Source organism: Vitis vinifera, chromosome 18 (assembly GCF_030704535.1).
Source record: "Vitis vinifera cultivar Pinot Noir 40024 chromosome 18, ASM3070453v1".
Taxonomy (NCBI): Eukaryota; Viridiplantae; Streptophyta; class Magnoliopsida; order Vitales; family Vitaceae; genus Vitis; species Vitis vinifera.
Window position 1 is genome coordinate 3,010,380 of NC_081822.1, and position 20,628 is coordinate 3,031,007.

The following is a 20,628-nucleotide window of genomic DNA, read 5'->3' on the forward strand; positions in this document are numbered from 1 at the left end:
ATCAAGGTTTTCTTCTCTCTCTCTCTTAACACTTTATATTTTAAAACTCAGACCAACTGAGTTTCCTTCCTAGATTTTGTGTCAGCCATGGCCGATAACTGATTTTATCAGCGAAAATTTCCCATAATACACCGATTTTTTAATCACTGCTTCCAAGTAGGATCATTCCAGCTCAACAACCCAATAAACCCTCGTAATTAGCAGCTCTACTAACAAGTCAATGGTATAATTTCTCTATCATAGTTATGTTTGATTTGTTTGATAAAAACTCTTTCTTCTAATCTAATCTCTTACCCTTTCGTCTTAAGAAGATGATTAATGTTCACCTAAAGAAAAGGTTACTCCTTTTCTCCTATTCTGAAGTTTTTTTAGTTCCTGTAGCTCGAATAGTTTAAGTGTCCACCGCTGTGGTCCAAAACTTTTATAGGTAAAAATCATAAAAGTAGCTGAACCCAAACTAAAGAACTCATTTGCAATTTCCCTTTTCTAATGCTCACCTTCAATTTGCACGAGCTGCTGCATTCAGAAGTTTCATCAAATGAAGCTAGATTGTCCAATGGTTCCACCTATACAAACAAAAAGTTGGATTATTTTGCAAACAAACAATTTTCTGTCAAGTGTGAAAATCAAGTGAGAGATTTCTGAACAATCTTCATCCAAATATAGTGAGAAAACAATTTTTTGTCTTTATTTATCAGAATATAATGAAAAATAAATAAATAAGCAGAAATATTTAGAGTCATCAATTACTTGAAAAAATGTTTCATTTATATATGATGTGATCTCTTTATCTCGAGCTTCAAATGCAGAAACAGAATGTTGTGCCATACAACCCAAAGACTGCAGGACAGTTGGAATGTTCTGCCCACCATGTAGAGAATCCACAAGTGCCTGGACAAGATGAACATAAGTAGGTAAGTTAGATTATCACCTCAACAGGCATTTGTACATAACAGTGCCATTATTAATGAGTTGCATCAACAAACATGGATGGATACACATGTATGAACTACACATCGGATCAAGAAACCTTCCCACCTTCCTGACTTGGGTATAGCATGGATGTCACTAGTAAGATAGCCCAGAAGATATTTACTACTTTGTATAATATCTATCTGAAATGTCCTCATCACTTTCTTTTAATGGTAAGGTTTTTGTTTTTTGTTTTTTGTTTTTCGTTTTATTTGGTGTACGTGACTATTACATGGAATCAAACTAGGACCTCCCATATCCCCACCCCAACCTCTTACCACTTGAGCTAGATCTCAAGCACAAATTCCTTATTACCAAATCTTCAAATACTTAATCTTCAAAAGAGATAAATTGCTTTAGAAGGATGCATCCCTCATGCACATAGAACTCCAACTAATGGGTACAAAAGAATAACAGAATATAGAGGATGATGATGTCATTCATCTTTAACCAGCTACAAATAGACATTAACCTACTTGCACATCTCACAAGGATGCCTTGGGAAACCAAACCATCCAATTCAAATTACATTTAGCTCGTGGCCGGACTTTTGGAGGGTGGGATGATACAGAAGGATATAAATAATGTCACATTTGATTGAAAAAATGGACCTTCATAAAAGGGTTTGGAGGTACAGAAAGGAACAAAACCAGGAAAATCAGTTAATAGAGTAAGCTAGCATCATTACCTAGTTCAAGAGGAACGTAGAGACAATAACAGTTCAATCAAAGAACGAACTTGTCAAGGTAACCACATGTGAAACTAGGGGATAACGAAGCGACAAAGTGATCAGTGAAAAAGAAATGTCAGGCAACAAAAAATCCTCTTTTGATGCAAACGAAGGTATAACAACAAGGCCATCCACTGCAAAAATAGTCTTGAGGAACATGAGGACCATAAGGTTCAACACCAGGCCTAAAGTGGACATGGAAAGTACCTTTGAGTTCCCACAAGTGTGCATTATGGCATCAACACAGTTTTGAGAAAAAAATATTGTATTTCTCATACATTCTTAGAATTGAGTTTACAAGGAACCATCATACAAAAAAGAGGACAACTTTACATAAAAATAATAGACTTAAAATCAGTAACAGAAAACTTTAAATAAGAACTGTTGATTCTACTAATTTTATCCCCTAATTGATTGCACCAACTCAGGAATTGACTGCAACAAATTAGGAATTGACCACACCAAATTAGACATGAACTCTAAATGTGTCATAAGGTGGGAAATCTTTTGTCTACTGGGGTCTACCTTTCGGAGCTCCATTTAGGGCAAAAACAGTGTGAGATAGGGTGGAGGAAAGGCTTTGACGAAAGCTATCAATGTGGAAAAGATAGTATATCTCAAAAGGGGGAAGACTTGCTTTCATTCGCAATACCTGATCCGTTAAAGGTTGGTCTACAATCACTCTGACAAGCCACAATTCTAATGGATAGTCATTGTGACCCCAAGGCTTGGTGTACATAGCAAGAACCCACTCAACGTGACAAGATATTGTATGATTGAGTTTGAAAAGGACCCTATATGACCTCCACCACCTACCTATTCTTACTAGGGCAGAGAACCTTCGCAATGGATATTTTTTATTTTGAAAGGGCGGAGACTCACTTTTATTCACGATACCTTATCTAATTTACCTATCTACTTTATGTCTTTATTCAGCATTCCTAAAAAAAGTCAAAATGAGGCTTAAGAAAATTCAAAGGAATTTTATTTAGGGAGGGAGGTTAGGTGATGAGTACTTGGGAGGTTGTTAGCGGCCGAGTTGTGTGGAACCTGGGATTCACGAGGCAGCTCCAAGATTGGGTACACACCATTAAGGAGTTACATAGGAGGCTCTAAGTGCTTGGGAAGTACAGTGAGGATGGCAATAAGTTGATTTGGAAGACTAGCAAGGGTGGAAGTTCTTGGTGAAATCTTTGTACTCTTCCTTAAAGTCAAATGGAGCTATTTCTTTCCCCTTGAAGCTAGTGTGGGGCTCTTGGGTGCCTTTAAAAGTGGGTATTTTTGCTTGCAAGATGGTCTGGGAAAGGTTCCTAACCTTAGATTAGCTTAAGAGAAGAGGAAGGTTAGCTAACCATTGTTATTTATGTATAAATTCAGAAGAATCAGCTAATCACCTACTAATCCATTGTAGAAAGGAAAGAGTCTTTAGCATTTGTTAGTTCTTTCTTTAGCTTTTCTTGGGTCCTCCCTATTCCTATGAAATATTTGGTAAAGGATGGCATGGGAGTTTTGTTAGCAAAAATAGAAAAAAGATTCAGAGGACAACCCCTTTTTACTTGTTTTGAATTCAGTGGCAAGGGAGGAATCAAAGATGCTTTGATGGAATTCATCGCTCAAATCGAGCACTAAAGGACTCTCTTATTCATACCCTTTTCTATTGGACTCACCGACATATTCAAGAAGGTCTTGGTTCCTTGTTAGATTTTATTTATTGGTTGTGTGTTAGTGTGAGGGAGTTTTGTGTGCTCTTTTGAGGTGTTTATGTTTTTTTTTTGGCATCCTTTGTATACCTACCATGTACTTGGGGTGCACCTCCCTCTTTTTGCTTGGCATCTTTAATATATTCTTGGTTGCCTATCAAAAAAAAAAAAAACTCTTCTTTGAAAGTGGAGTTAGAGATATGTCTTTCAAGAAAAGGCCTTTTGAAAGCGGGTTATTAAGGAAAAGTATGGAGAGAAAGGAAGGGGCCTAGAGGTCATGCATATGGACTTCTTTAAAACTTCTTTTTGAAAAGGGTGGGACCTTTTCAACAATTAAAACTTCTTTAGAGGTGGGGGATGGGAGGAGGACAAAGTTTTGGAAGGATAGATGGTGCAGAGAAGAACCCTTACAAGTGTCTTTTCCCACTCTATATGTCTTAACATTGGCATATATGATGGCCGACTGCCAGATATATGGGAAAAGCTAAGGGAGAGGGGACATTGGACTTCATCTTTTGCCAAACACCTAAACGATTGGGAGTCAAAAATTATAGAGGATTTTATCCCCCTAAGTTTGAAGCAAAAATTGTGAAAAAGGGAGAGAAGGACAAGGTGGTGTGGACAAGGTCAAGGAATGCTGTCTTTTTGGTCACATTTTTTATTCTATGCTGGAGTTAAGTCGATCAATCCCTTTTCAGTCAAATCTCTTCATTCTTTGCTTAGGAAGTTTGCTGGTGAAAGACCTTGACTTTAGATCAACTTCAAAGAAGAGGATGGTCTTTGGCAAACAGATGCTACCTTTCACATTGCTCACTTATCAAAGATAAAAATGAGCTCCAAATGTGTCATGGGCTTATAATGGCCCTTGATGCTCAATTCTGATAACCGTGCACCTTGGCTAAATAATCTAAGAGAGATTATTTAGAGATTAACAATACTTCAAAAAATGCAAACAGGGAAGTGGATGTTGATGCAAGTTAAGGTGACAGAACAGAAGATGACAAAGCTAGGTACAAGAGGCTCCCCCAAGCTCTTGACAAAAATTAAGTGGTAATTTAAGCAATTGCAACATGCAATACTATTTTCTACAAGCTTACTACCAAGTAAAACTAAACATGGACCAGGAAAAAAAAACAAGAAGTATATGTTACGAAATCGCAGGGAAAAATGAAACATAGTTTCATGTTGCATGAAACTGAAGTAATGGGAGAAGATCTCAGTATCATAGCTTATAACACAATAAATTGGCCTTAACTAAACTAATGTTCTTTCTCATCATACAGTATGCCATTATTAGAAAGACATCAAAGGAAAGCAACACCATAGAAAATTAGATTATGTATAACTGGACTTGCACTAAGCACATAAATAAAATCACTGCAAAAAGTCAAAATGTCTGAAATCAAATGATTCCATAGAATTTAAGTTGCATTATTAATAAAACATATAAATAAAATCATATCCAACAGTATTTAGAAAAAAAATTCGAGATCAGTACACCTTGCACAATTCTGAGAAAACAAACTGCTCAGAAGTACCAACTAAAGCAGCAATTGCAGATACAGCAAATTTGGACTGAGCACGACTTCCCTCCAGGCATATCTTCTCCAAGGAAGGGTAAATATCACTATACAGACAAACACAATATAATTAATCCAATTTAAGACCCAAGGTAAAGGGATTTTTTTTTTTTGGGAAGCAAAAACCAGGAAATTATTAATATAAGAAAAGGGAAATATACCAAGATGAACCTCTAAAATACAATCATAAAAGCAACTATAATAGTCCAAGAAACTCATTAAAGCAACACCATCAAAACCACATGCTAAGCATCAGTTGGTTGCTTAACAACAACATAATAGATCCGTAGTTAAACTTGAAGGTGTATTCAAATGCACAAATGACATGACCACTATTCACAATATGCAGATAAAAGTGAACAAGGAAAGAAAACTCCAAAACGATTTACCATAACTGTTGCCTAGACTCCAGGGAGCATTGAAGTTAACAAGCAGAAGCAGACCATGCATATGATTCCCAGTTAAAATCAAAAAGGAAAACTGGATTACAGAAGAACTATTCACCTTATTGAGGACATCTCTAATGCTAATTATGGCAACTCGTAATTTCATAAGCCCATCAGTGACTTCATTGGTTACTTCATGGACTAAGAGTAGTTGTCATTATCATCGTGCATACCTCATAAGGAAAGTAACTTTTCAGAAACCTTCAGGGCTCATCTAGATGGACCCTTAGGTAGCCCAATTATAAATTTGAGCCTTCTGATAAGAGGTTGGAAACTTCAGAAACAATTTACAGCCCACCCTCCCCCACACAAAAGGGGCTAAAACAACCTCAATAAGGGCTCAACCAATCAACAAAACTAACTAAAGTCAATTGATAATCATCTATAGACAACTTTGTCTTTGGCCAAAGGAAGAAAACAAAATAACTTCTCAACCTTTGGATCAAAAGCATGTCATTATCAATGGCCATTCTATTCCTTGCCTTCCACACTATCCAAAAGATGTGTAAGGGAACTGCTTTCCAAACCTTCTTGTGCTTTTTGTCCACAAAAGAACCATGTCAATCCAATAGAGTCTATCTAATCGACAAAGCACCCAAGACACCCTGAATATGGTAAAGAGCAACTTCCATAAAACTCTTGTTTTAACACAGTGAATAAAAAGGTGATCTATGGTCACTTCATTCTCATGGAACATAAAACATCTATTTGCAAGGGCTCATCCTCATTTCTAAACTAGATCCAAGGTTAAAGCTTTACCCCATGTTGTCTCCCAAGCAAAAAAGCTAACCTTAAGTTGTACCCATGAGTTCTAAATGCTTCTTTAACAGAAAACTTGTCACTCTTTGTTTCAGTCCCAAGCAACGTGTCTTCCCCATCCCCACACACTCTTTTCCTGTGCAACCACTCTAAAACAGGGTTCAAAGTATCGGCCAAGTCCGATACAACTCAGCAAAGTTGTATCCGCCTTAACAACTGTTGCAATGAGTCCGATACCAGATACAATATAATGTTGAACTCAATACTAAACCAGTGAGACTTGGTGTAACTCAACTCAGATTCCGAGTTAACTCAATCGACTCAATTAGGTTACACAGAATTTTCCAACATAATACGAAGATTCTCTTTTCTATTCAATCACAACAAAAACTCATAAAATTTTCAAAAAAATCAAAGATTCCCCAAAAGCAAACACCTATGATTCTGAAATTGAATCTTTCAACCAATCAATGAGAAGATCAAAGAAGAAGAAGACAAAAAACAAACTTAACCCAACCCTAACCTTTTCGAAAGACTATAGAAGGAGAATCCACCAAAGGATGGGGCCACAAACGATTTAAGATTTACTTACCTGATTTTATAAAAATCAAGCATTACTGAAGTGTAAGAGCTTTGGTGCGGTGCGGCAGTGGTGCTCGTCAAGTGGATTGAAACCTTCAATCTTTCATCGACAAGGCAACTTTCCCTCATAATTAGATTCATCTCCGCCTCTCCCTTCAGTCGTGGGTTGCAGAGTTAGAATTTTGCAGTTGTGGGTATTACATGGGTATTGTGGACTATGGGTGGGAGGAGAAATTGATAAAGTAAAAACTTAATGTCAAATTCCTTCATATTTATATTTTATAGTTTTTTTATCAACATTTTTATTTTTATTATATTTTATGGTTATGTGGGTGGCTGGTATGATTTTATGGTTATATTATTTATGGAATAAATTATAAAATGCATTTATTGGTAAAATGAGAATTAAGTATCCAATTTGGTGAAGATGTTATCATATTTGAAATAAAATAATTTTCTATTCTTAGCATTATTATAAATAACTTTTAGTGGATGTTTTTATAATTATTTAAATAATGTTAAATGTGAGTCAATTTTGTTTTATTAATTTTTTTTAGCTTATTCAATTGTACCTATTTTTCTAATAATTTACATAATATTTTTATAATTTTTTGAACTTTCTAATTATCTTATTTTGTGTATCGTCTAATACTTAGTCGATACACTAAGATTGATACTCCTCGGGACCCTCCGAGTCAGTAATCGATATCGCGACTTTGAACCATGCACCAAAAAGCTCTCCATAACATCCACCTCCCAATCATTGAAAGGTCTAAAGAAGCAAGGATTTCATCCCCCCCTCCCCCTTATGCTGAGGAGCCTTAAATATCCTCTACCTATGCCTCTTTTGAGTCAACAAAAACAAACAAAGACAGGAAGGACACACAAAAAGGAGAATCCCCATACCACTTATCCTTCCAAAATCTCACACTTCGCCTATTACCCACTAAAAAAGAGATCCTACTACTCACAAGATATCAATCTTCCCTTATTTTTTTTTATTTTTTTTTTTTTTATTGGAAACGACACAAAGATTTATTGATAGAAAAAAAAGTACAAAAGAAGGATGAGGAATCCTCCTGCCAAAGACAGCTAAACTAAAGAAAAAAACACTGAAAAATGCGCAACACTCTAAAAAGACCACTCCTTATGGAGTACAAACAGCTATCCAATCAAGAAGTAACGCATTAAGGGGAGTCCCCTTAAAAACCTTGGAACAATAGGCCCAAAGAGAAGCAAGGTAAACAATAGAGTCCCATAGAGCCTCTGAATTCCTTGCTTTATCCTCAAAAATCCTCGCATTCCTTTCCCTCCACACAATTCGAATAAGAGCGATGTTTGCAGCTTGCCACAAGGCTATCCCCCTCTTAGACAAACCAAATCCATGAATTTGATGTACATCATGTCAAGGATGCTTCTCGGGGGAACCCAATCCATCTTAGCTAACTGAAATAACCTGTGCCATAACCCAATCGTCAAGGAGCAATGAAGAAAAATATGATCAGCTGATTCCCCATGCTTCATGCACAGAATACAAATATCCGGACTAAGGGCTTTGTAGGGTCTTCTCACTTGTAGCATGTCATTAGTATTCACCTTCTTGTGTGCCACTAACCAGATGAAGGACTGCACTTTGAAGGGAATTTGAGAATTCCAAACGAATTTAGAAGGAAAAACCTGAGGAGGACCAAAAAATTGGGATAAAGCTAGAAAGAAAGATTTAACTGAAAAAAGCCCTGAAGAAGACAAGGGCCACGATCTGGCATCTGGAACCGAAGGAGATAAATGCACTCCATCTAGAGAGCGCATGAGGCCTTCTAAGTCCTCAATCTCAGAATCTGACAAGTTACGACGGAAATTTAAATTCCAAGAGAAAGGGCGAGTAGGACCAAGAACTGATGAAATAGGTATGTTTTTATCCAAGACTACTCTAAATAGACTTGGATATTGGGATCCCAAAGGTTGGTCCCCCCACCACAAATCTTCCCAGAAGCGAATTCTTTCCCCATTTCCTACCACAAATCGAGTAAACGAGGAAAACTCTTGAAAGACTTGAGAAATAGCCTTCCAAGGACAACGATGTGACCATCTGACTATTGTGTTAGCATCCCAACCATTGGAGTGAGAACCATAGATGCTTAGTATGACCTGATGCCATAGAGCTGATCCCTCTCTAGGGTACCTCCACAACCACTTCCCTAAAAGAGCGAGATTTCTTAAAGAAATATTCCCAAAACCCAAACCCCCTCTTTCCTTCGGATTACACACGACATCCCACCTGACTAGATGATCCTTTTTACCTTCCCCAATCCCTGACCATAAAAAATCCCTCTGCAACCTCTCGATTTTTGCAGCAACTGAAGCGGGTAACTTAAATAAAGAAAGATAGTAACAGGGCATATGGGTAAGGCAAGAATGGATGAGAGTTATCCTCCCGCCGAAGGATAGGTATGCCTTTTGCCAACCATCTAATCTTCTTGAAATTCTCTCAATCACAGGATCCCAAAAACCACCTGCCCTGGGGTTCCCGCCCAAAGGAAGACCCAGATATAGTATAGGCCAGCCAGAAGCCTTGCATCCAAGTGTCTCAGCCAATCTTGACATATGAGCATGATCCAAATTGATGCCATAAATATTACTCTTGTCTAAATTGACCTTAAGTCCAGAAATATGCCCAAATGCTAACAAAAGACTCTTGAGAGTCTGCAAGTCTTCCTCCCTAGTGTTAGAAAAGAAGATGGTGTCATCGGCAAATTGCAAATGAGATACCCTAGTTCTATTTCTACCCACCCTGAAGCCCTCCAACATATTTCTCTCCTCTGCTCTCACAAGCATCCTACTCAATACATCAGCTACTAAAGTAAACAAAAAGGGGGATAAAGGATCTCCTTGTCTTAATCCTCTCGATGCCTTAACCCAACCTTTAGCGCTACCATTCACCAATACTGCATAAGAAACCGAGGACAAGCATCCATTCATCCATTTCCTCCATTTAGGGCTAAACCCCTTCTTCTCCAACACTTGATCAATCTTCCCTTATCACTTTCCACAACCCAACACCATACACCTATCTCACTTCTCGGGAACACCATCCCCCTCTTTCTTTTCCATACTTCCCTCTAATAACTTGATTCCAAAAAACCCCTCTCTCATTCGCAAATCACCAATTCCATTTACAAAGGAGAGATTTATTAAGAGTTGAAAGACATTTGATACCCAAACCCCTCATTCTTCTTGTCTAAGCAAACAATCGGCTAGACTTATTTGAACCTATACCAACTTTATTCTTTCTTTTTTTATATACATAAATTTTTGTCTCCATTGGAACTTGAAACCAGAACCTCCCTTTACCACTTGAGTGTGGCCTCAAGGACAACTCATGCTTTAATTTAGGAAATTGTATGTTTTTCTGAAGATATATTCTCACTACAAGTTTCAAATTTATCTCTTTCACTAACTATTTTATTATTGTATGTAATTAATATATCTTTACCATAGTTGCTAAAAACTTACAATATAATGACAAAATACACTTTTTTTATGAAAATCAATATGTATCACAATCTATACCACATCTTAAGCACATCTTATAGTACATATATGATACATTATACACTATATTATATGAGATGCAATATAACATACTCCTTTCACAATTTTTTAAGAAAAATCAAATTCAAATTTTTTTTTAAAAGAAAAATTATTACATTAATTGTTTCAAACAAAAAATAAGGTTAGAAATTGATCATAAAAGGATGAAAGAGGTAAAATAATCCAATATGAAAACCTACATTCTTGTTATCAAAGGGCATATTGGAAGTTACATTCTTACTACATTCTTCTCACAATGAATATTGGAGAATTTCCATTTGAATGATTTGAATTTTGACATTCAAAATGATGGTAATTAATGAAAAAAAACTTTTAATATGTTAGTTTTAAGAATATAAAATATTAAAAACTTCGAAGAGGACATATAAAGACAAATATATCAACACATATTAGTATATATGCCTAGTAAGATTTATAACAAAAAAATTATATCTAAAAATTAAAAAAGTTTATTTTTATGAATTTCATGATGAACGTGTGTATTAAACTCAAGTTTTGTTATAGTCTCTTCCTTCTCCATACAAAGAAAACATCGATCACCAAGTGTTATCTTCTTCTTTGCAGCTGATCCAATGTCAAAACCTTTCCCCATGACACTTCTCACAAAAAAAAAAAAGCATACTTTGATTAGGACCAATGTGTTCCAAATATCCTTAGATGGGAAAGTAAATACTTTGTCCTGCCTCATGAAGGAGTAGAAGAATTTGACTAGAAACTTCCCCTTCTTAGCATCCAACTAATCTAGCCTATCATCTTCATTCCTTCTCACCATCTTTCCATGAAATCTTGAGGGAAACTCCTCAACCCTTACCAACTCCCAATCATTTAGATTCTTTTTTTTTTTTTTTTTTTATAGGAAACGACAAAGGAATATATTGATAAAAAGGAAGTACAAGAGAAGGATGAGGAATCCTCCCACCATAGAAAAACAAGACTACAAGTAATCAAATATAAGAAAATACAAAGAAAAAACAAGCAAACACTCTAGTTAGACCAACCCATTGGGATTACACACCGTTAACCAATCAAGGTGTAACACGTTAAGAGAAATCTCCTTAAAAACCTTAGAACAAAAAGCCTAAAGAGAAGCTAAAAAACGAATAGAATCCCAAAGATACTCTGAATTCCTTGCTTTATCTTCAAAAATCCTTGCATTTCTTTCCCGCCACACCACCCACATTAAAGTGATGCACGCGTCTTGCCATAAAACAATCCCTCTCTTAGAAGATCCAAAACCATTAAAATTAATAGATAACATGTCAGAGATGCCCCTTGGGGGGACCCAATCCGTCTTTGCTAATTGAAATAATCTGTGTCACAACCCCATCGTCAAAGAGCAATGGAAGGTGATCTACTGTTTCTCCATGCTTCATGCACAACTTACAAATATCGGGACTAAGTGTTTTGTAGGGTCTTCTCAACTGTAGCAAGTCATTAGTATTAACCTTCTTGTGAGCCACTAACCAGACAAAGGACTTGACTTTGAAGGGGACTTGAGAATTCCAGACGAACTTAGTAGGGAAAACTGGAGGCGAATCAGAATATTGAGATAAGGCAAAAAAGAAATATTTGACTGTGAAAAGTCCTGAATGAGATAAAGACCAGGATCTCATATGTAGAACCAAAGGTGATATGCGTAAACGATCAAGAGACCGCATAAGGCCTTCTAAATCTTCTATCTCAGAATCGGAAAAATTTTGACGAAAGTTGAAATTCCAAGAGAATGGGCGGGTAGATCCAAGAATTGAAGAAATATGAGTATTTTTTTCCGTGACTACACTAAGTAATCTTGGATATTGGACCCCCAAAGGTTGGTCTCCCCACCACAAGTCTTCCCAGAACCGAATTCTATCCCCGTCTCCTACCACAAACCGAGTAAACTTGGAAAACTCTTGGGAGACTTGTGCAATGGCCTTCCAAGGACAACGATGTGACTATCTGACTATATTGTTGACATCCCAACCATGGGAGTGTAATCCATAAATGCTTAAAATAACCTGATGCCACAGAGCTAAACCCTCCTTAGGATATCTCCACAACTACTTCCCTAAGAGAGCGACATTCCTTACAGAAATCTTTCCAAATCCCAATCCCCCTTTCGTCTTCGGCTTACACACTACGCCCCTGTGAAAATAGAGAAAATGGAGAATCCCTCATTTTTATTATTAAAAAACTGTTAATAATACACATTGGACTTGGATATATATATACATGTTAGTGAGACCCACAATACAATAAGGAAAGAAAAGGAAAAGTAAAATTGTACACTATCTAACACTCCCCCTCAAGCTGGAGCATATATGTTATATGCACCAAGCCTATTACAAATGTATTTAATTTTAGGACCTCTGAGAGATTTAGTAAAAATATCTGCTAATTGATCATTTCAATTGACAAAACTAGTCGTCACACATCTTGATGCGATCTTCTCTCTAATGAAGTGACAGTCAACTTCAATGTGTTTGATCCTTTCATAGAAGACTAGATTGGATGCAATATGCAAAGCGGTTTGGTTGTCACAGATGAGCTTCATCTGTTCATCCTTTCCAAATCTCAACTCCCGAAGAAGATGTTTCAGCCATATGAGTTCACATGTTGCCAGAGCCATAGCTTGATACTCGCCTTCAGCATTAGATCTGGCCACTACATCTTGTTTCTTACTCTTCCAGGATATTAGGTTACCTTCAATAAAAAAACAATACCCGGAAGTGGAACGTCTATCTATGGGTGAGCCAGCCCAATCTACATCTGTGTAACCAATACCTGGGTATGACCTCTGTTCTCGTACAACACGCCTTGTCGTGGTGTGCTTTTGATATATCGAAGAATGCGGATTACAGCATCCCAATGGCTATCACATGGTGACTGTAGGAATTGACTAACAACACTTACAGGAAAAGAAATGTATGGACGAGTAATGGTGAGCTAGTTCAGTTTACCTACAAGTCACCGATATCTCCCAAGATCTCCTAAAGGCTCCCCCTATCCTGATATAAGTTTGACATTTGGATCCATAGGAGTGTCTACCGGTTTACAGTCTAACATACTGGTTTCTTCCAAGATGTCTAAAGAATACTTCCTTTGGGAAAGAACCACACCGGAACTGGATTGAGCTATCTCAATCCCTAAGAAATACTTGAGTTTCCCCAAGCCTTTAGTTTGAAAGTGGGTGAAAAGGTGTTGCTTTAGTTTCTGAATACCATTCTGATCACTGCCTGTAATGACGATGTCGTCCACATAAACTACCAGATAAATACACTGCCCCAAAGAGTTATGATGATAGAAAACGGAATGGTATGCTGTACTGCGGAACTTGCCAAACTCTTGAACAACATAACTAAAACGGCTAAACCATGCTCGAGGAGATTGTTTCAAGCCATATAGAGAACAGCGTAACCTGCACACTAAACCAGACTCCCCCTGAGCAACAAAACTAGGTGGTTGCTCCATATAAACTTCCTCAGCAAGATCCCTATGAAGGAAAGCATTTTTAATATCTAACTGATAAAGAGGCTAAGAACGCATAGCATCCATGGAGAGCAATAGACGAACAAAAGCTATCTTGGCAACAGGAGAGAAAGTATCACCATAATCAGAACCATAAATCTTAGTATAGCCTCTAGCAACTAAGCGGGCCTTGCGATCAACCTGACCATCAGGGCCAACCTTAACTGTGTAGACCGAACGACAACCAACTGTAGATTTACCAGAGGTTAAAACAACAAGATCCCAAGTGTCATTGGAGTGTAAAGCAGTCATTTCATCTACCATTGCCTGTCACCAGCTTGGATAGGAAAAAGCCTCAGAAGTGCTCTTGGGAAGAGCAACATAAGATATAGCAGAAACAAATACAGAATAGGATAAAGATAATCGATAATAACTCAAAAAATTGTAAATGGGATGAGGATTACGAGTAGATCGATTACCTTTCTGAAGAGCAATGGGTAAGTCAGTAGAAGGAGGCAGAGCCGGAGCAGGAGAAGCCAAAGGGATAGAAAATGAGTCAACAGGTACCTCGGGAAAAAAAAGGAGGAACAGCGACACGATGACTACGATGATAAAACTGAAGTGGACGAGAAGGTACTGCATCAGGTGGGAAGATAATGGAAAGGGGTAAGACTTCAGAAACAGGAAGAGACTCAGAGGTGAAGAAGAACGGTGAGTCCTCAAAGAAAATGACATCAGCGGAGAGAAAGTAGCGATAAGTCTCAAAGGAATAACAACGATAACCCTTTTGAAGTCTGGAATATCCCAAGAAGATGCATTTTGTGGCTCTAACAGAAAGTTTGTCCTGTCTAGGAGTGAGAATATGAACAAAGTAAGTACAACCAAAAACATGAGGAGGAAGGAAATAAAGTAGTTGGTCAGGGAAAAGAAGGGAATGAGGAATCTGATCGTGTAATACAGATGAGGGCATACGATTAATCAAATAACATGCTGTAAGAACAGCGTCCCCCCAAAAACGAAAAGGAACATGACTATGGAGAAGGAGAGTACGAGCTATCTCAACAAGATGTCGATTCTTACGTTCAGTTACCCCATTTTGTTGAGGAGTATGAGCACAAGAAGACTAATGAAGGATCTCATGTTAGGACATAAATGAAGTAAATGACGCAAAAAAATATTCCTTGGCATTGTCACTGTGTAACACACGAATAGAAATATTGAACTGGGTTTGGATTTCAGCATAAAATTTTTGGAAAATAGAAAATAACTCAGCTCGATTTTTCATTAAAAATAACCAAGTACATCGAGAATAGTCATCAATGAAAGTGACAAAATACTGAAATCCTAAAGTAGACGCGATCCGACAATGACCCCAAACATTAGCGTGAACAAGTTCAAAAGGAGACTTTGCCTAATTATTCAAATGTTTTGGGAACGAGATACGAGTATGTTTCCCAAGCTAACAGGACTCACACGCAAGTGACGACAAAGATGAAAAACGAGGGACCATTTTCTGGAACTTGGAGAGACTAAGGTGGCCTAAGCGACTGTGGATGAGGAGGAGAGCATCAGTGGAAATGCAAACTGCAAGAGTTGAAGGCGAGGTAAGGTGATAGAGGCCTTAAGACTCACGTCCTATGCCAATCGTCTTCCTCGTACTCCAGTCCTGCAAGGTCACAAATATCAGAAAAAGTAATAGAGCAGTTAAGAGTACGAGTGATTTTGCTGATGGAGATAAGATTAAAGGAACACTCAAGAGTATTAAGGATAGAAGTGAGAGGTAGAGAAGGGAGAGGATGTGCCAAACCAATGCCTTTAGCTACAGTTTCAGAACCATTAGCTAAGGTAACAATAGGTAAGGCAGAGGTAGTAGTAATAGAAGAAAAAAGATCCTTATTACCAGATATGTGATCAGAAGCGCCAGAATCTAGAATCCAAGGTCCAAGAGAAGATGTGTGGGTAAGATAAGTAGAAACATTACCAATCTGGGCAACAGAAGCAACAGAAGCTAACTTGGTGGCCTGATAACGGAGATAGTCATCATACCCACTGTCAATGAGGGAAATACCCTGAGATGTGGAAGAACTGGGAGGCTGAGGTGGCTAAGGATCAGATGATTGGGCCACGTGGGTAGTGCGGGGAGGCCGCCCATGTAACTGATAACACCGATCACGAGTGTGGCCAAACTTATTGCAATAGGTGCAATAAGGACATTGGCCTCTACCTCGGTTACCACTGCGTCCTCCTCGAGAGTTAGTTTGAGAAACTAACACAGAAAAATCTAAAGTGCTATCAGATGGCAAAGTCTGAGTGGAGGAAATACAGAGGAGACGAGCAAACACATCATCCAAGGATGAAACGGAGGAACTGCCAAGAATCTAATCGCGAACAATCTCAAGATCTAGACGGAGGCCAATAAGCGTAAGAACCATGAAGAACTTTTCAATCTATATTCGTTGATCCCCAACATCAGTAGTAAGAGGCATCACGATCAAGAATTCCTCCATAAAAGAGGCAATTTGGCCAATATAAGTAGATAAATTCATGTCTTGTTGTCTGACATTGACAATAGAAGAAGCCACCTTATAAAAACGTTGGATATCATTCGTGTATAGCTCTTTCGCCTGATTTCAAAATTTAAAGCATGTTTTGTAGGCCCAAAGATAAAGCAAAATCTTAGGATTAACTGATTGCCATAACACATTACATAACTGTGCATCTATCTTCTTCCATTGTACTCTGTCAACCTCAAGGACATCCGCCTCCTGCGTAACAAGGTGACCCTCATAATCTTGACACATAAACCAAAGCTCCACAGAGGCAAAATAAAACAAATAATTTTCACTGTCAACCAATTTATCCGAAGTAATTATAAGAGATCCAGATATGACAGAGGAAAAAATGGAACTTTTAGTAGTCATATCTACTTATCTGGAGAACGAAATATATTTGGATTGAAGAAAGCCTTAATACGGCTTCAGATCGCGGCTAAAAGAAGAAAAACCGAGGATTCACGGCGGCTGTGAGAGACCAAATAGTAAAGAAAAACAAATGTGGTACTACTAGAAGGGTAGAAGAATACTTCCTAAGACACGTGCAGGGCTCGGGGTGGAGAGGAAGTCACCGGAGGTCGCCGGAAAGGCTGTTTAGAGGGCCGACAGAGACCAAAAATAACCCAAAAAATGCACTTGCAGGGTTCGGATGGCACAAGCATAGATGGAGGATGGCTAGACGGCGTCAAGCGAGGCTGGAGGTGTAGTGCCAACGAAAGCTTTGATGCCAACAATGTTAGTTCACGAACACAAAGATAAAACAATCACACATACGGTACACGAGGTTTTAACGTGGTTCGGCCAACCATGCCTACGTCCACGGATGAGAGAGAATAATTTCACTATACAATAGAGAATATTACAGAGGATAAAACTAGATACAACTATTGGGTTCCCGAAACATCCCATGTTTCCCCACTCCTTGTATCCATACCTTACTACGAGCCCTCTCACTCCACCAGGTACCTCCCGTTCTTCCTCACATCTCTATCCACCTCGTATAGTCTCTATAGGCCCATCTCCATCTCATAACTTTTTCCCCTCATGACCTAGAATATTTATAGAGATATTTCCAACAACCTTCCTTATTCTATAAGGAAGTCTAATATTACAATAATATATCAACCTATAAATATTCTATACAATATTCTTTACAAAAAAGGAATATTTACTAATTAGGAATTTGGGACAATTCCCAACAGGAGGTGGAAGTGCGTGCCGGAAAGTGCTCCACGCACCGACACATGAGGTTTAGGCCACCGGAGAAGAAACGCGCGTGGCCGACGCATGATTGAGAATCTCCCTCCAGTGCTTTGACAAAACTTGAAGATCTCCTCCTTGCGCACTTGATGGTATGGTCGGTGTCGGAAAAGGACTTCGCCGGAAAAAGTCGCCAGAAAAGTCGTCGGCGGTGAGGGTTTTCTAACGGCGATACGGTTGATCAGAAAGCTTTAGGAGATGGGAAAGGTGACCGGAATGAAACACGGTCACGAAAAGGTTTCCCAGAATTGATTTACGGATAAACCAAAAATAATTAGGTTTTTTTTTTCTCCCTTAGCTCTGATACCATGTGAAAAGAGAGAAAATGGAGAATCCCTAATTTTTGTTATTAAAAAACTGTTAATAATACACATTGGACTTGGGTATATATATACATGTTAGTGGGACCCACAATACAATAAGGAAAGAAAAGGAAAAGTAAAACTGTACACAATCTAACAATCCCAACTAACCAAATGATCTTTTTTGCCTTCCCCTACCTGACCATAAAAAATCTCTTTGCAATCTCTCAATTTTTGCTGCCATTAAGGCGGGAATCTTAAACAAGGAGAGAAAGTAACATGGCATATGGGTGAGACAAGATTGAATGAGAGTTATTCTGCCTCCAAAAGATAAATACGTCTTTTGCCACCCATCTAATCTCTTTGATATCCTCTCAATCACAGGATCCCAAAAACCACACGCCTTAGGATTCCCTCCCAGAGAAAGACCCAGGTAAAGTATAGGCCACCTAGAAGCCTTGCAATCAAGCATCTCGACCAACCTAAAAAGATGATTTTGTTCAAGATTAATGTCATAGATATTACTTTTGTCAAGGTTAACTTTTAACCCAGAAATATGCCCAAACACTAGCAAAACATTCTTAAGGGTCATCATATCCTCTTCTCGAGTACTAGAAAAGAAAATGGTATCATCTGCAAATTGTAAATGGGATACCCTAGTTCTGTTCCTACCCACCCTAAAACCCTCCAAGACGTTTCTCTCGTCAGCTCTCAATAACATCCTACTCAATACATCTGCAACTATAGTGAACAAAAAAAGGGATAAAGGGTCACCTTGTCTTAAACCTCTAGATGTCTTAACTCACCCTTTCGCGTTACCGTTCACTAGGACTGCAAAAGAAACCGAGGACAAACAGCCTCTCATCCATTTCCTCCATCTAGGACTAAACCCCTTCATCTCCAACACATGATCCAAAAAACCCCAACTCATGTGATCATAGGCCCTTTCAAAGTCAATTTTGAAGACAACTCCTTTCTCCCCTGATCTTCTTTTGCCATCCACTATCTCATTGGCTATGAGAACTGCATCCAAAATTTGTCTCCCTTGAACAAAAGCTCCTTGTGTAGAATGGATGGTTTCGTGAAGTACCCCTCTTAGACGTTCTGCTAATACTTTGGCTATTATCTTGTAAAGACTAGTGATCAAGCTAATAGGTCTATAGTATGAGATTCTCTTTGACATGCTTTTTTTGGGTAACAGAACTATAAAGGAAGCGTTAGTACTTTGATTGATAATTCCGCTCCTGTGAAACTCTGCAAACACTCTCACTAGATCCTCCTTTATCACTTCCCAACAATTTTGAAACACTGCAACGGTAAAGCCATCCGGCCCTGATGCCTTATCCCTATCCAACTAAAAAATGGCCCTAGAAATCTCTTCTTCAGTAAAAGGGGATGCCAACCTAGACGCACTCTCACCAGATATAGGGAACCAATCTAAGCCTTCCACTCTCCAAGGCTCTCCAGAAGGACTCACGTAGAGCTTTTCAAAATACCTTAATATCTCCTCTTTGATGCTCTCTAAATTATTCAACATTAGGTCATTTTCATTCTCCAACTCCTTCATAAATTTCCTATTTCACCTGCCATTAGCCACTTTATGAAAGAATTTTGAGTTACAATCCCCTTCTTTAACCCATTTCACCCTAGCTTTTTGTCTCCAATGTATTTCTTCCCTCAAAATCAACTCCTCTAGCTCCCCTTTTCTTAAAGCTCTCTGGACTAAAAGTTCAGGGGATAGACCCCCTTCTTGCTCCAAAGTATCAAAGTTAGCTAAATCAGACAAGGTCTCAAAATATCCTCATGAAAACCCAAGTTTCAGCAAACTCCTCTATTTTAGTCGCTGATAAAAGAAAAAGAATCAATTGCAAACCAATTAGCTGTGTTTGAAGTAAAGAATAAGTATCTTACAAAGATCTCATACCACACCAGTGCCATGTTGTGAAGACACAAAACCAAATAAGTTTCCTTTCAAGTCATATAAGCTTCAAAGGGTGACATTATGTTGAGACAGGTTTATCAAGAAAAGGAGCACACACAGTTTGAGCCATACAAAGCTCTGTTCTGAGAAAAACAGATAGAAACTGACGTGATCCATTCAGGAGAAGCATCTATTTAGCCATTGTTTTTGAAAACATGCTTTTGATTTTAAGATATGTTTCAATACAAGGGAGTGCATAGAAAACAACCATTAAAGGTTTTTTTTTGAGTCGTACAAACATCATAGCATGACATTATGCTTAAACAGATTCAAATATCAAGATAAACATAAAGCAACAGCAGAATTACCTGCATCAGAATCAAAAAACCAAAGATAAATAAAAAAAATAAAAGAGAGAAAGAAAGAAAGCAGAAACTACCTGAGTTTAATAGAAATGTGAGGACCTGCTTTTCCTAACACTTGAATCAATTTTTCTTGAAATGGGATGTCCTCCTTAAATAACAACATTTGAAACAGTTTCTCCGAGCCTTTCAGAAGAGAAGGAAAAATGCTGACAATAACCTGCAATAAAATGGCATAACAAAGTACATATAATTTACAATGAACAGTAGCAACAGTTGAGCTAGCAAACAAGATAAGTTGACAAGGAATACATTGTAAATTAGAGTTTCATGTCCAAGCCTATCCAAAAAAAAAAAAGTTAATGTGTAACCTTGCACTCAATGTCACCAAACACATCAATGA

General features: G+C 38.0%; 1 protein-coding gene across 2 annotated transcripts in view; it reads right to left on the reverse strand.

Moving 5' to 3' along the window:
• LOC100255781 (sister chromatid cohesion protein PDS5 homolog B) overlaps positions 1–20,628 on the reverse strand; it is a 77,045-nt gene that overhangs the window by 27,347 nt on the left and 29,070 nt on the right. For both annotated transcript variants that reach the window (XM_010665916.3, XM_010665917.3), the window contains exons 13-16: positions 20,303–20,445; positions 4,903–5,029; positions 751–891; positions 498–566 (exon numbers count right to left, since the gene is read on the reverse strand). In XM_010665916.3, the coding sequence (XP_010664218.1) occupies positions 498–566; positions 751–891; positions 4,903–5,029; positions 20,303–20,445 (480 nt within the window). The remainder of the gene's footprint in view (positions 1–497; positions 567–750; positions 892–4,902; positions 5,030–20,302; positions 20,446–20,628) is intronic.